Source organism: Gopherus evgoodei, chromosome 4 (assembly GCF_007399415.2).
Source record: "Gopherus evgoodei ecotype Sinaloan lineage chromosome 4, rGopEvg1_v1.p, whole genome shotgun sequence".
Classification (NCBI taxonomy): Eukaryota; Metazoa; Chordata; order Testudines; family Testudinidae; genus Gopherus; species Gopherus evgoodei.
Genome location: NC_044325.1, coordinates 99,356,858 through 99,373,975, shown reverse-complemented (window position 1 = coordinate 99,373,975; position 17,118 = coordinate 99,356,858). Strand labels below are relative to the sequence as shown.

At 39.1% G+C, this 17,118-nt stretch overlaps 1 protein-coding gene across 1 annotated transcript in view; it reads left to right on the top strand.

Annotated features, from left to right (window-relative positions):
• LOC115650400 (fatty acyl-CoA reductase 1-like) overlaps positions 1 to 15,442 on the top strand; it is a 105,913-nt gene extending 90,471 nt beyond the window's left edge. The window contains 3 exon segments of the mRNA XM_030560324.1: positions 12,311 to 12,438; positions 15,144 to 15,261; positions 15,263 to 15,442. Coding sequence (XP_030416184.1) covers positions 12,311 to 12,438; positions 15,144 to 15,261; positions 15,263 to 15,307 — 291 coding nt within the window. The 3' untranslated portion in view covers positions 15,308 to 15,442.
• Positions 15,443 to 17,118: the final 1,676 nt, after the last annotated feature.

The window sequence follows — 17,118 nt, the reverse complement described above, 5'->3', positions numbered from 1 at the left end:
CTATCCTCTTGACCAGGTTAATCAGGAAAGCTAGAGAAGTTTTTAATTATATGGAGGAAGGTGATGCTTAGATGTAAAAGAAAATCTATTGAAAAGGTTTAAAATTACATCTGAGTCCTATCAGTTGAAATATAGAAAGCTTAAGATGTTTGACAGTATCACTTGTTGAATATGTGCGTAAAATGTGTAATTTTATAAGAAAATGGATAAGGGGGGCAGGGACTGAAGGCAGATATGAAAAACTGTTTGATCTGGTGGCCCAGAAGCAATTGATTATACATGAGATGAATATCGAAGCTGAGATGATGGCTACTGCCTTTTAAACCATTTTTAGCAGAGCATGTTTTCACAGGGAAATCTTGTCTGAGCAGGGTGCAAATTTCATGTCTTTAGTTTTCAAAAAGTTATGGGAATTGTATGGAGTGAGGCATACAAGGCTGCCCTCTATCATCCAGAAACTAATGATGAGGTGGAGAGATTTAATGGGGCTTTGAAAGGTATGTTGAAGATGTATGTTACCAGCTGAGAGAGTGACTGGGATGCATTACTCCCTTATTTGTTGTTTGCATATAGAAGCATTCCCCAAGAATCTGTCGTCTTTGCCCCCTTTAATCTACTTTATGGGAGATGTGGGGCTACCCCTAGATTTTATTCAAAGCTCTTGGGAGGGCAGTACAGAGGAGATAGGCCAGCCTGTAGGGAGGTAGTCACTCATTTTAAAGAGAATTTAAAGGCTAAGATGGATTTTGTGCAGCAGAACGTAGAAAGGAGTCAGCCTTTTGAGACCTCTTGGTATGACAGGCGTGCTGAAGAAAGATCTTTTGACTTAGGAGATTTAGTGTTAGAGTTGATTCCAGTGAGGAAAAACAAAATGCAGGATTTTGGGGAAGGACCTTTTCAGATGATTGAGTGAATGAGGTCATTTATGAAATAAGGAAGTGCCATGGCAGGGGAGCTGTATAAACTATACATGTCAATAGATTGAAACCTTACCATGAAAGGGAGATGCTAGTGAATATGATTTGTTGTACTGATGAGGGAACATTTACTGCTCCTTCAATTGATTTGGTCAGGGAGGGAAAGGAAGAGATTCTTTTGGAGAGCACTGAGATGTGTGCGGGTTTGATCCCAATCCAGAAGCAGATTTTAGCCAGAGCCGGACTAAGACCTTTAGAGGTGCTAAACACTAAAAGATTATGGTGCCCTCTCATATGTAATTCACAATAAATACTATACCATAAAATAAAATTTTTTTTTTCAAAATGACACAACTTACATGTAATCAAAATTCTGGATAAGTTAATCAAAGCTGACTCGACGAAGCATGTCTGCTTCCATACACAGTAGGGAAAGTGAATCAAGTCTGTCCTGATACGTTGTTCTCTGAGGGTTTTTTATTCTTTTCAGCTGAGAAAGTGTTTTGAGGAGCAGTTAGTAATCATCAGTGTTAGAAAAATACATAGTGCGATCTCTACATTTGGAAATACACATTATATTCCATCTTTCAATATTGTGTCATGAAGATCAATGTGACTGAATTTCATTTTTCCTGTTTCATTAAACTTTGTGCACATTAACAATGGAACTGCCATACTTCTCAACAGAGATTCGTGTTCAAGTCAACAGGGTATGAGTCAACTAGCTTTTGAGAATCTTGTGAATATTGTTCATCAAATAAGTCCATATCGTTTAGAAAAGAAAATCTACTTCATACTACTTTGTACACTTCACCTCTCCTCTTCTTATGAGCTTCAAGAGTATCAATTATAGCGTAGTAAGTAGATATGCAAAATTTGTCTCTAGGATTCAATGTTGTTTCTGTTGCACTTCTATCGTTTGCTTGTTTTTTCCTGATTCGCATGCATGATGGCTTCTTTATAGTTAGGCAAGATATCTTTTGATATGTCTTCAAATCTTTTGAAATCATTCCTCAGTGTGTAAGTCGTCTGCTAATGATTGACAGAGGTCTGCACATGTTTTCAAATCCAGTTCTTTTTCTTGGAGAGCTTGACTTTTGTGTGGTAAACATGTTGTTGTAAAATTTTATTCCACATGGTCAACATGAATACAAACTATAGTTCCTGCATCTTGTTTGCAATGTTTTCTGCCTCTTGTATAGTTTCTCCCTTTTGTGATTGGTCTTCAGCTATACTTTCTAATGCATTCACAATCTGAGTAGGACTCCAGAATTGCACTTGTTGCACTGCATGTGCCTCCCAGCGAGTATTAGAAAGATTTCAACACACGATCATTGCCCAAATATGTTTTAAGAACTGCTCATCGGTGTGTTGAGGCAGAGAAAAATGTATAAAGTAACTGGACTGTTGAGAAGAACCTTACTGCCACAGACCACAATCAACAGCACTGCGGCCAACAAGATTGAGAGAGTGTGCAGCACATGGTATGAGTATGGCATATTTGTTCTGTTCTAAAAGCTGCTTCTACATTCCTTGATAACACCCTGACATATTGGCAGCGTTGTCATAAGATTGACCTCTGCACTTTGAGAAATCCTATTTTGCAAACTTGGCACAGATAATGCAGTTCTTGATTTGCCATTTCTTCACAGTGTGGCTTTTCAAACTGAGGAATGTTATAAATCGTTCAACTGGTTTTCCATCTGTGGGAGACACATCTTAGTACAATACTCAATTGATCAAAATGTGAAAGATCAGGTGTAGAGTGGACAGATAAACTGAAGTACCCAGCAGTACTTATTTCATCCACAACAGCTGAACGAACTTTGTCACTCATTAGACCAATGAGTTCATCACATATTGGCCTGGTCCACACTATGCATTTAAACCAAATTTAGCAGCATTAAACTGATTTAACTCTACACCCGTCCACACAACGAGGCCCTTAATATCGATATAAAGGGCTCTTTAAACCGATTTCTGTACTCCTCCCCGACGAGAGGAGTAGCGCTGAAATTGATATTGCCATGTAAAATTAGGGTTAATGTGGCCGCAAATCGACGGTATTGGCCTCCGGGCGGTATCCCACAGTGCACCATTGTGACCACTCTGGAAACTCAGATGCACTGGCCAGGTAGACAGGAAAAGACCCACGAACTTTTGAATTTCATTTCCTGTTTGCCCAGCGTGGAGCTCTGATCAACATGGGTGGCAATGCAGTCACAAATTGAAAAAGAGCTCCAGCATGGACCGAGCAGGAGATACTGGATCTGATCGCTGTGTGAAGAGACGAATCTGTTCTATCAGAGCTCCGTTACAGAAGATGAAATGACAAAGCATTTGAAAAAATCTCCAGGCTATGATAGAAAGAGGCCACAGTGGGGACAAGTGTAACGAGAAGTCAAAGAATCAAATGGACGCTCATGGAGGGAGGGAGAGGGGACTGAGGACTCCAGCTCTCCCACAGTTCCCGTAGTCTCCGAAAAGCATTTGCATTCTTGGCTGAGCTCCCAATGCCTGAAGGATCAAAAACATTGTCCGGGGTGGTTCAGGGTATATCTCGTCAATTTACTCCACCTCCCACCCATGAAAGAAAAGGGAAAAAATCGTTTCTTGCCATTTTTCAATGTCACCGTATGTCTACTGCATGCTGCTGGTAGACACGGTGCTGCGGCGCTGAACAGCAGCATCCCCTCCCCCTCTATTCCTAATGGCAGATGGTGCAAAATGGTGGAAAACCGTCGTCATCCCATGAGTGCTCCTGGCTGGCCTCGGTGAGGTCGGCCGGGGGCACCTGGGTAAAAATGGGAATGACTCCCGGTCATTCCCGGCAGATGGTACAGAATGGCTGGTAACCATCCTCAACATAGCAACTGGAGGCTGAGCTCTATCAGCTCCCCCCCTTTCATGTCTAAAGAAAAGATTCTGTACTGCCTGGACAATCATAGCAGTTGGAGGCTTCCTCCCCCTCATTTTATCTCACTAAAAAGTCAGTTTCTTATTCCTGCATTCTTTATTACTTCATCACACAAATGGGGGGACACTGCCACGGTAGTCCAGGAGGGTTGGGGAAGGAGGGAATCAACAGGTGGGGTTATTGCAGGGGCACCGCCTACAATGGTATGCAGCTCATCATTTCTGCAGGATCTCTGGGGCTCTGACCCGGAGCGGCTGTGCTCTCTGGCTCTCTAGTAGACTTGCCCCATATTCTAGGCAGGACTGACTCTATTTTTAGATAAAATATAAAGAAGGGAATGACCCAGGGAGTCATTCCCATTTTTGTCCATGCGCCCCCGGCCGACCTCAGCGAGGCCAGCCAGGAGCACCCATGACAGCAACAGATGGTACAAAATGATTGATAACCATCAGCTCATCGCCAATTTCCAATTGCAAACGGTACAAAATGATTGATAACCGTCAGCTCATCACCAGTTTACCATGGCAGACGGTGCAATAGGGATGGTAATCGTCTCTGCTACCCTGCAAAGGCAAATGAATGCTGCTGTGTAGCACTGCAGTACCGCTTCTGTCAGGAGCATCCAGTACACATACGGTGACAGTGACAAAAGGCAAAACAGGCTCCATGGTTGCCATGCTATGGCATCTGCAAGGGCAATCGAGGGAAAATCACTTAGAAAAGTTAGATGCCTGCAAGTCACCAGGGCCTGATGAAATGCATCCTAGAATACTCAAGGAGTTAATAGAGGAGGTATCTGAGCCTCTAGCTATTATCTTTGGGAAATCATGGGAGACGGGGGAGATTCCAGAAGACTGGAAGGGGGCAAATATAGTGCCCATCTATAAAAAGGGAAATAAAAACAACCCAGGAAACTACAGACCAGTTAGTTTAACTTCTGTGCCAGGGAAGATAATGGAGCAGGTAATCAAAGAAATCATTTGCAAACACTTGGAAGGTGGTAAGGTGATAGGGAATAGCCAGCATGGATTTGTAAAGAACAAATCATGTCAAACTAACCTGATAGCGTTCTTTGATAGGATAATGAGCCTTGTGGATAAGGGAGAAGTGGTGGATGTGATATACCTAGACTTTAGTAAGGCATTTGATACAGTTTCACATGATATTCTTATAGATAAGCTAGGAAAGTACAATTTAGATGGGGCTACTATAAGGTGGGTGCATAACTGGCTGGATAACCGTACTCAGAGAGTAGTTGTTAATGGCTCCCAATCCTGCTGGAAAGGTATAACAAGTGGGGTTCCGCAGGGGTCTGTTTTGGGACCGGTTCTGTTCAATATCTTCATCAACGATTTAGATGTTGGCATAGAAAGTACGCTTATTAAGTTTGCGGACGATACCAAACTAGGAGGGATTGCAACTGCTCTGGAGGACAGGGTCAAAATTCAAAATGATCTGGACAAACTGGAGAAATGGTCTGAGGTAAACAGGATGAAGTTCAATAAAGATAAATGCAAAGTGCTCCACTTAGGAAGGAACAATCAGTTTCACACATACAGAATGGGAAGAGACTGTCTAGGAAGGAGTATGGCAGAAAGAGATCTAGGGGTCATAGTGGACCACAAGCTTAATATGAGTGAACAGTGTGATACTGTTGCAAAAAAAGCAAACATGATTCTGGGATGCATTAACAGGTGTGTTGTAAACAAGACACGAGAAGTCATTCTTCCGCTTTACTCTGCGCTGGTTAGGCCTCAACTGGAGTATTGTGTCCAGTTCTGGGCACCGCATTTCAAGAAAGATGTGGAGAAATTGGAGAGGGTCCAGAGAAGAGCAACAAGAATGATTAAAGGTCTTGAGAACATGACCTATGAAGGAAGGCTGAAGGAATTGGGTTTGTTTAGTTTGGAAAAGAGAAGACTGAGAGGGGACCTGATAGCAGTTTTCAGGTATCTAAAAGGGTATCATCAGGAGGAGGGAGAAAACTTGTTCACCTTAGCCTCCAATGATAGAACAAGAAGCAATGGGCTTAAACTGCAGCAAGGGAGATTTAGGTTTGACATTAGGAAAAAGTTCCTAACTGTCAGGGTAGTTAAACACTGGAATAGATTGCCTAGGGAAGTTGTGGAATCTCCATCTCTGGAGATATTTAAGAGTAGGTTAGATAAATGTCTATCAGGGATGGTCTAGACAGTATTTGGTCCTGCCATGAGGGCAGGGGACTGGACTCGATGACCTCTCGAGGTCCCTTCCAGTCCTAGAGTCTATGAGTCTATAAAAAGGATGCAAAATGGTTGTCTTCCATTGCTTTCCCGGAGGAAGGATTGAGTGACGACATTTACCCAGAATCACCCGCGACACTGTTTTTGCACCATCATGCACTGGGATCTCAACCTAGAATTCCAATGGGCGGAGGAGACTGCAGGAACTATGAGATAACTACGGGATAGCTACTCACAGTGCAATGCTCCAGAAATCGACGCTAGCCTCAGTACATGGATGCACACCACCGAATTAATGTGCTTAGTGTGGCCACGTGCTCTCGACTTTATACAATCTGTTTTACAAAACCGGTTTCTGTAAAATCGGAATAATCCCGTAGTGTAGACATACCCATTGTCTTGGATGAGTATGATGGGTTACCTTTGCCAGCATTCCCATATTTTGCGATATGGCCTGCTAAAAAATGGGTCAAACTGAGCCACAAGCTCCAACAATCCCAAGAATTTCCATTCTGCAATGATCCAGATGTGTCATTTGATCCCCGGAAAGGCAGACCATATTCAGCTAATGTTTGAATAACAGCTATAACACGCTGCAAGACAGGTTGCCAGTATTCATGCTCCTCTTTAATTTGTTCTTCCAATTTTTGTGTCAATTCAAATCCCTGTCTTCGATTTAAATGTCAACATTGAATCTCTGAACAACATGAAAATAGCACTACTCACAATTAAAACAGTATTCTGCCAGTCACTAAATTCATCTGCAGAAAACCAGGATGTTGAAGATTTATATACAAAAAGTTTGCAACAAAACAGTACACAGACCCTGTTGATGGTGAATACAGTAGCCATTCTTGAGTGTGTTTCTCACCATTCGCTTTCATGCCGAAAAATTATTTTTATGAACAATATCTTGTTTGTTTGCCACTGGTAAAAGTCTGATGTGATTTCTCAAATGGCCCAGTGTGATGTTGACAGTCATTTGGTCCATGATCTATCCAGTAAGCTGCTACATCTGTACTGAAATCAACTCGCATACCAAGATCTTTTCTCCTATTGTTTACAGCATGAGCCGGTTCAGTCTTTGACATATCCACACCTTCTAGAACAATGTCTGTTTTACCACCAGGAGTAGGATGATCAATTACAGTCACTGACACATCCAAATGTTCTGGAATGGTGTTTGTTTCACCAATAGAAGGATCAGTCTCTGAAACACCTACAGGTTTTGGAACAATGTCTGTGCTACTGAGAGAAGATGTTGCTTCTGATGGATTTGCTTTGAAAAATGTCAGCTTTAGTGACATTTTCCAAAATCTTCCAATTTTTTTTCTTTTTTTCTTTTTCTTCTGCCAGTTTGCATTTCTGTGCTCCACTCGGTTGGTTGGTTCATCCTGCCCCTTATCTCAGTTATCTGAACTTAAAAATAAATAAATAAAATTACACATCATACACTATTTGTGTGTGTGTGTGTGTGTATATATATATATGTATATATGTATATATATGTATATGTATGTATGTATGTGCCGGAGAAAAACTTAGTTCTCACTTATTTTTTTGGGTACAGCAAAGTCAGATACTTTATTCTGTTTAGTAGCTACAGCAGGGAAAGAGTGCACTAGGACGTAGGGTCTCCCCTTCCTAGACAGGTCTCTCAAAAGGTAAACAATTACAGCAAGCATTTATACTTTTGTTACAGACAATAATAAGCAACAGCTGCATTTTGTTTATACATAGGTCATCTTCATATCTTGTTTTTCTCTCTTAAGAGATTCCAGTCTACATTTCGTACTGTCTACACATTATCTACACAAGGTCGCAACAACTTCTCACACATTTCTTTTCCACTCGCCTCACACAATCCTCGCTTCTACAAATCTTGCGTTATTAGGGTTACAGTTAGCCTAACTGTTGCTAACAGAGACTGTCATGCATTAAGTTCCTCTACAAATCCCTGTCGGTTCTTTCTCTACTTCCACTATCTATATAGATATATCTATCTAATCTATCTATCTATAATAAAACAAATTTATGGCAATACATAACGGGATCTGGTTTCCTCGCATTATTTCAATCTACGTTAGTAGGACACCCCCTTGGTTTAGGTGGGGATAAATAAGTAGTGGAGTGTAAGGAAGTCTAACAAAGTTCTGATTTTTTTCCCCATGATGACTGCTTCGATGCTTTTTTTTTTTGCAATATCAAATACCAAATTTTTTCCCAAAAACCCCTCATTTTTTTTGGTGCCCCCTGCTTTGCTGGTGCCCTAAGCACGTGCTTAGTTTGCCTATTGTGTAATCCCGCCCTGATTAACCCCTTTGAAGCACTGCAGACAGGTATTTTCCAACCAGCCAGGTTTAACTGACAAGATTGTCCATTTCATTGAAACTCAGGGCTATGACCTCGTAGGAAAGCATATCATGCTGACAGACACACGTAGAAGGAAATTCAGGAGGAAGTGGAAAGCATGCTGGATATGGGGGTGATTACTAAATCAAAAAGTTTCTTGGTGTCATCTCCTATTGTCATGGTACCTAAAAAGGATAAAAACCATGAGGTTGAGTGTGGACTTTAGGAAGTTAAATGCTATTACCCAACCTGACCCATATCCTACAACCTGACTAGAGTACCTGCTGGATCTGTTGGGGAGTGCAAAATTCATAAGCACTCTGGACTTCTCTCAATTGGCAAATTCTCTTGTATGCTGATGCCCAAGAAAAATTTGCTTTTATAGTGGAATTTGGCCTATAGGAGTGTAGAGTTATGCCTTTTGGATTAATTTAATGCAGGGGCCACCTTCTAGAGGCTTGTCAATGAAGTGTTGCAGGGATTGCAGACCTTAGCCAGGGCCTGTATAAATGACTTGGCTCAATACTTTCCTGTTCAGTCTAGTCCAAACTAATTTTAAAAAAACTAAATTTGAGTCTAAGAGCTATTTTCTAACATGGATTAAAATAAGTGATGTGGGTGAATGCCTTAGTTGAGCTTTAATATAGTTTTCAGACAAAAATAAATCCACATCCACATTATTTAGGGAAAACCATCCTGAAATCTACTCGCAACAGTAATAGTTAAAGCACAGTCTTGCTTCTAGGGACAGGGCCTGGAAAAAGATCAGGAGTCACTCTTCTATTACAATCCCAGTCTTTTTTTCCAAAACAAGAAAACGTTTGAAAAGCATCTCAGAGCAATCTTTGAGACCACAGATATATGCCTGTTTACTCATTTCGTACAAAGTACATAAATCCAGGAACAAAGAAAACAAGCTCCAGGTTTTTTATCAGCCCTGGGTTGATCTCTTTCAAGGACTGCTTTATATAGCAATAATAAGGCTCTTGGACCAAAATTCAGAAAGTGCTGTTAAAACTAAATAACTTTAATTGCCCCGTGTCTCTTCTGGCACAGGTGTCTTTGTTTAGTATGGGTCTGAGCCTTTTTGTTCTCACTAATGTGATTACGTACACTCGGACTGCGGCAGAAGATGCCAAACATGGCAACTGGTTCTTTCTCTATAAGTAAAGTTTTGGCATAACCTAACCCAGTCTTCTGCACTGCTGGAAAAAATTATGCAAAGTTTCTTGTCTTATTCCTGAGTTACCAAGTGGTCTTCAGATAGTGTGAAAGATGTTGCTAAAGCAGGAATATATGGTTCTTTTACCTGTAGAATGTCTTCTACAGCAAGAATACATTTGTGGAGTACATGTATCTTATGTACGTAATCTAGCACTTTGTAAACTGGTAAGAGTCACTCTGAAAAAGTACATCTAAGATGGAGAGGGGAAAAATGTAACTATAATAAACGCACTATAAAGAGTGCAAATTATCTGAGGAACTCCAAACACTTTTTTTAATTAAATGGTAACTAAGCCTCATTTACCATGAACAGAAGTAGCATTATTTTATACTAGTTGATGCTGAACACCTACAACTCATCTTGAGCTGGTCTTTACTAGATGATTTCATCATGTTTAAATGGTATTATGAAGAGTTGAGTTTGTCCTGGTCAGTTGTGGCCAGCATTGTGGATGCTAATATAGTTCTTCACTAGAAGACCATCCCATTTGAAAAAGCCCATTGAAAGTCCTCAGAAGATACTGTTCCTCAGAATCTTATAGGTTCATATCCATAGTACCTAGGCATCAGCACAACTAAAACATACATACACACGCACCTAGATGGAAGCACTTTCATTTGTCAAAAATGTTTTATTTTGGTTTGAAGGCTTTGAACTGATGATTTCCTTCCCCGTTTCTTTTTTCAATTAAAAATTGCGCTCTGTTCTTTTCCTTCCTCCTCCTTTGATGGGGATGTGTGTGCATGCATGCTCATTCTGGATGAAGGTGGACTAGAGCATGTGTATGCGATCATAAATGAACGGTGAGGTGCAAAATGTGAAAGTTAATTAAAACAATTAGTAAGAAGCAAGATAAACATGCATTGGGTAAAGCAATGTAAAAAAAAACAGTATTACATTGATTAACATTGATGTTATATAAAATATCCTGGGAATATTATTGAGTGACACTAAATGAAAGTAACCTAGAAAAAGCCAGTGATAAAGAATAGGTTTTGGAAACATGATTAGAAGTTAATCATCCCAAAACTCAGGGTAAAATGTCAGAATAACTATAAAAAACATAGTGCAGCTACTTCTCTTCCGTTGAACTAGAGATGTGGTAGTGTTTTGATTTTAAGTTTGAAGGCTGTGCAGGTTTTAATGGGGGAGTGGACACACTGCACTTTGTATTGTTTGATCAAACAGAACAGCCAGTTGGTATCTGTTTTTTCAAACTTAATCCCAGATCATCTTCCTTAACTAAGCAATTCTGGACTGCTAGTCTCTTGTTCTGACCTTCAAGGAGAATAGGAGTATACTTTGGATTGTTGCAAAGCCACCAAATAGCCTTTGCCTACAGAGAAGTTTCCTAAAATTGAAGAATGTGCCCAAAGTAATTTTTGAACAATTTGAAAGTTAAATAATGGACTTTCTTGATGTGAAATGAAAATATAGAATATCTTAAACATTATGATTTAAAACTTTTTTAATTTTGAGAACTTTCAAGCATAATTCATATTGGCACTAGAAAGTTTTATTTCTAGATTGTTTGACAGTACATTTGCATTTTATGTGCATGTTTTGAAATGTATGTTAATCTTCTCAATGTTTTGAATATTGAAATAAGATAACTTGTTAGAAGGAGAGAGGAGACTGTGAAGCTGCTTATTTTGTGAATTGGCAACATGGATGCTAAGGAGTTAGCATATGTAATATCAACTTTATGAATCTGGATAAATTACCAAGGACATTTTTCCAGCTTACAGAACTGTTTACTTAACTTTTGCTCTTGTCATGATCTATCTAGTTCTGTTTTCGGAAATCTGTAGCATTTGTAAGGTTAAAACCTCTAGAAAATTGTAGTGTTTTATGAGACTTGTCATGACTGCCATCACAGACTGTTTTTATATTAGGGAATCCAGAAATCCACACTGCAAAATTAAGTTCCTAAAGCTACCAGAGTGATGAAGAAACTCCTAGGTGGTAACCACATAGAATACATACAGAATGTAAAGTCCTACAAGTCAAGTGTTTTAAAAGAACTGCATAGGTGACAAAGAAAATGGTTGAAGGACTAAAATAACAAAATCTTAGACCATTCAATCTATTGTGGCGTTAAATAGTACTAAAGAATAACGTACATGTCATCAGTTTGAACACCTCACAATGGAAAACAGTAGTATAAATGCCTAGGCCTTTTTAGACAGTTTGTCTACACTTGGCTCACAGTGGTGTAGATGTCAGGGTCCTAGAGCCCAGGCTGCAGCCTGAACGCCTGAATCACAGTTAAACAACCTTTTAGCTTGAGCTCTGTGAGCCCAAGTCAGCTGGCATGGGCCAGCCATGAGTTTTTAATTGCAGTATAGACATACCCACAAACTCTGTAAGACCAAGCAACACACTTCTAAGAAATTTTCCAGATGGGGAAAATGTGTCACTGAGTCATTAGCTATCTTGCTGAAGGTCACACATTAAGCCTGTGGTAGAGCCAGAAAATAAAATCTAGATCTTTGGACTTGAGGGTTTTTTTTATAAAAGCACGGGACACAATTATTTCCTTGCAATCATTTTGTGATGGAGATATCTGACCATGACATGTCAAATTTTTGTTGTTGCGTTATGAGACTGAAGTGTAAAATTAATGTAATGATTTTTTTCTTAAAAGTTTTAACCGTTAGGTTCTCTTTTTATGTAGGTGTTTAATTTTGATGTTCGACAGTTACACTGGGCAGAGTACATGGAGAACTACTGTATGGGAACTAAGAAATATGTACTGAATGAAGAAATGTCTGGTCTTCCTGCAGCTAGGAAACACTTGAAGAAGTAGGTTTGCATTTCAGTGATTTCTTCATATATTACCCTTTGTGCATATTGTTTCCTTGTCTACCTCTGTCCCTTCTTGTCCTATGGCTTAATCATGCTTTTTTAATATAATTCTAATGGAGTAATCTATTCCCTCTCTGACTAACAAAGTGATCAATCCATTCTTATCAGAGTTTGTTGTAATGCTTTGGAAGACTGGTTCTGTGTGGAAATGAAAGGGTCTGTCTTGTATTCCCTCACTGTGCAATAGAGGAGCCACTCTCTCAGCTGGTTCTGTTGTCTGCTGAGTCATTCTGTTGTAGCTCCTCTGTTCTCCCTCCTAACCTCCCCTGACATCGCCCCCCACCCTCCCATCCCCATACATTGGGCAATGCATTGTTGCCATGAGAACTGTTCTGTCCAGTTCAGTATTAAGCATGCTTCAGTCAGTGGTAGCCTTTTCTATATTAAACTTTTCTTTCTGAGCTGAAAGAGATTTGGGCTCTGGAATGTCCTTTTTCTCGGGTCTGGTGTTCAGTCCAGACTGGGAGCCTGTTTAGCCATATACAGCTGCCAGCTGCCTAGAGTTTGAAGGAATCTGCTTCTAGAATCTAGAACAGATGTAGGGGCTTAGCAGAGGATTGGCCTTTCAGATAAACTACTACTGTGTAGAACTGTTTTCTTGGGTGAAGGATGGATAGGCTTTGGCAGTGTGAGAATAAGAGAATGGCCTGGATTTAGTTTCGTAGAGAGACAGACATCTGGCCATGACATGAAACATTAACTGCACTGCAATAGGTGGGCAAATACCAGCTTTGGAAAAAAATGGCATGCAAAGCAATTTCGTCTGTTTCCTGGGTGCCTGAGCTTTGGCTGGGATCCTTCCATCTGCTTTCACAGTGCCAACTGGGATACTGTCAAAATTTGGTAGCCAGTGAATTCTATCCCTTTCAGTATGTGAGTTTTTTAGGGCTTAGTGAATTAGAGAGGTTGGCCTACTTTCTTTCTGAGTGGTCTAACCAATCTGCATGCAGAACATACCAGTTCTACACAGGTTGTAATCAGTAAAACCATTTTTACTCTGTCTGGCCATTCTGGCAGAGAATGGGAAGAGCAGTGTGCTACTATGTCTTGTCTCTAGTAAGATTTAAAAAAAAGACCAAGCTGCACAGCAGAAGAGCCAGTTAAAGATCACCAGAGCTTTGTCCTATTGAGCAGTTCTGCCGCCAGTTACTAAGGAAGAGTGAGAGAGAATTTGGTGTCATCTAGTGTCTGGAAGCCGCAGTAATCTAGTAACTACAGTTATGACGCTTAGATGAATTGGACACTACGTGAAAATAAACAAAAAGCCACTAAATCACTTGCATTAAGGCAGCTTTGACTGTCTTCAGCATCTCTCACATTGATACTGAGTAACACTTGTTTATCACAAACTGTGAATGGCTTCCTTTGTCAGTAACTTTTCTCCTGTGTTACTATAGAGGTCCCATGGTATCTCCATGTATAAAGTTGTATTGTTATCTCCACTACTTTCATATGTAAATCCTGCACCACTGATTATGAGAACATTTTAAATATTTTTGTCCAGATGCTACAGTGATATGTGCTCTGGAAATTCATAAACTTAATCGTCTTGATATGTAGATTTCAGTGCAACTTTTACAGTGCTTAGTCACAATGTCTTTTTTTGTTTGGTGTGAACTCTGTTTAGCCAACAGAGTAGTTTAAATTCACTAAGCAGTTTATCTATCTTTGTAAAGAGAAGAATCAATTTAATTACATATGTCTACCTAAGGACAGCTCTCTCTCCAGTCAGGGAGCAAGAGAACACTTTTTATATGATACAAATAGTGTTATAACTAATTTTTTTTAAAAAGGCTGCAAACAGGCAAATGATTCAGCCAGTCTAGAGAGTGAAGTAGTTCTATCGTGTCTGCCAGTTGACTTCATTTTTTTTGAGCTCAGTTGACTTCATTTTTTTGAGCTATGTCTGCAGTACTCATACTAATTGTGCTTATTTTAAATTAAAAAGACCCAAAACTGAATGACCGCAGATTAGAGAAGCTACAAAGTTCTGTTACATGGTTTAGAGCCACCATCTTGGATTCACACCTGTGAAGACTACCTACCTTCAGAGATGCATTACAAAGAAAATTAAATATTTTTAAGCTTTTTAAATGATCTGAGATTCTGTCTTCAAAAGGAGTAAGTCTAAAGTTGTAGGTGCGTTCTAGGTTCCCATAGCTGAAAAACCTACAATTTTTTTTTTGTCAGCCATAGTTAGTCAGTACTGTGTATGCTAAACCTGTTAAAGAAATGAATGGTGCACGTTCTGGAAACTAAGGATTAGTGTCCTTTCTAAAAATACATGGGAAAACCATGTTTTGGCCTTGAATTTGCTTGATAAATATCCTTTACTGTTGGCATGTTATATTTCTGTTTATTCTGTGGTACAGTTACCAGCCCAGTTTTGTGGCTTTCCTCTCCATTCCTGTCAAGCCCCTTCTCAATAATTAAGTCTGGTCCCAGCCCTCTGGATAACTGCTGATGAGCTGCTGCACTTCATTCAGTTAATTTGGCCCACAGTGCTACTTGGGGTGTGAAAAGCGTGGAATGCCTTATATTCCATAATAAATTAGAGGTTGTCCTCTATAGCATCTTGCACCTGCACTGCTCAGTGTTTTTTCAACACTTACAATTTTTACATTTCTTTAATTCTTTCCCAGGTTAAGGAACATACGTTATGGCTTCAATACAGTCCTTGTGGATCCTGATCTGGCGTATCTTATTGCAAGATCACAAATGGCGAGAAACATCTGGTACTTCGTGGTTAGTCTGTGTTACAAAGTTCCTCTCCTACTTTAGAGCATCCAGTACTATGAGATACTGAAGAGAAGAATTTTAGCATTAGGACATCTATGCATATGGTGGTCTAACTGCACAAAGCCTGTAAAATGTACTTTGTCATCTCATCTTTTGTAAAAACATGAAATCATCTTAGACCTGGAGTGTGAAATATATACAGTACAGTATAGGTAATGTTTAATTGTGTAGTCCATGAAACTTAGAAAATAAAACAGTTGAATACTGGATCAAATTGGCATTAGACAAATGTATTAGTATTACAAACAAAAATTATCCACAGCAGTTAACTCTTGGCCTGGGCAGAAACATTTGGATTATTGATCAATATAACTGGTGCAATTCTGGAATGCATTTGATTGAAATCTGCCTTAACAATTAACGTCTGGTTTTAATTTTATACTGTAAATAGGCACATTCAGTAAGAACAAAATATTGACTCAATTTGTAGACCTATTTATTGGAGACTCTCCTAGATTAGTGACTTTGTGCCCTTAGCAAACTCATATGAGTGACTGTGGATCTTCGTAAATTACTGAAAGCTCCTTAATGTTGTTCTGTTCTTGACTTCTATCACCTTTCCCTCATTTCCTTCCTCAAAGATGGCAAGGATATGATGAAGACTCCATCATTAAAAGAAATGCATCTCTCTTAATTGAAAAGGCTAGTTGTTCTGAATCTAGTCTTCAAAATGCACACACTGATTATTTCTGCCCTTATACACTGTCATGAAATTCCCATTAACGTTAATCAGAACCATTTGCGTGTCTGAAAGCAAAATCAATCCTTGTATTGAAAAAAGAAATAAAAGAAAAGGAACAATACCTGAAAAGAACAAAGATGCAAGCTGTTGAATTCTTCGCCCTAGGTGATGGCTAGATTCAGGAACACAGAGACAATAATTACATGCCTAGTTCAAGAATAACCTCTCCCAGAGGAATTCCATAGTCTTTGCTACTACTTATTAGTCATAGAATATATTTAAGTTCTGGTTGGCTAAAACAAATTGTAATATTCTCCGTCAGATAAAAATGGTTTAGCAAGGTATGCTATCTCCCCATATCATAATCCCAGCAAAAATTATCTTACTACGTGAAGGATTGAAGTTAACATACTTGCAGACAACATTAAATAATGATCCAACACAAACCTGCATTTCACTGGGGCAGTAGGGAGAAGAGGAATCCTGCACATCTTAAATAATTAAGAATTATTTTAAGTTTACAATATTTAGTAGCAAACTCTTGGCTAAAATTGAAGAGTCGATTTTCTGCACGTCTATTTTGGTTTAGCAGAGAAATACGTATTGACTAACTGCAAGAAACAGCTGAATTCTATTTTAATGTAACACATATGAATTTCCCTTTATATCTCAATTGCCTACAATTCTATTTTAAAAACATTTTTAACATTGCTTTTATTTGACACACTGATTGCACACTTACATGATATGTTTCTCTTTAAAATGATCAGTTTTGTGCTGTACTTAAATTCAGTATGTGTTTTTGAATATGCCTGGAAAGGGAAATTTTGAATTAATCATACAAAAATTACATAAAACATATATACATTTGTTGTTTTCTTTTCCCATTTGAAGTAAGTGGGCATGAGCTTATTTTGCTGTTCTTGTGAAAAGCTAACTTGAAAGGAAAACACTTTATTTCACATGGGTGTATATCTAATTTTGGAAAGAGAACAGCTTCCTTTGTTGAAGCTGAATACTCTGTAGTAAGTACTTAAAACCTTACCTCCTTTTAAAGATTCTTGTGTGTATATTCTTTACAGTGATACAAAACTATAATGATTTAGGACCACACCATGAAGTGTGAGATACCTCCG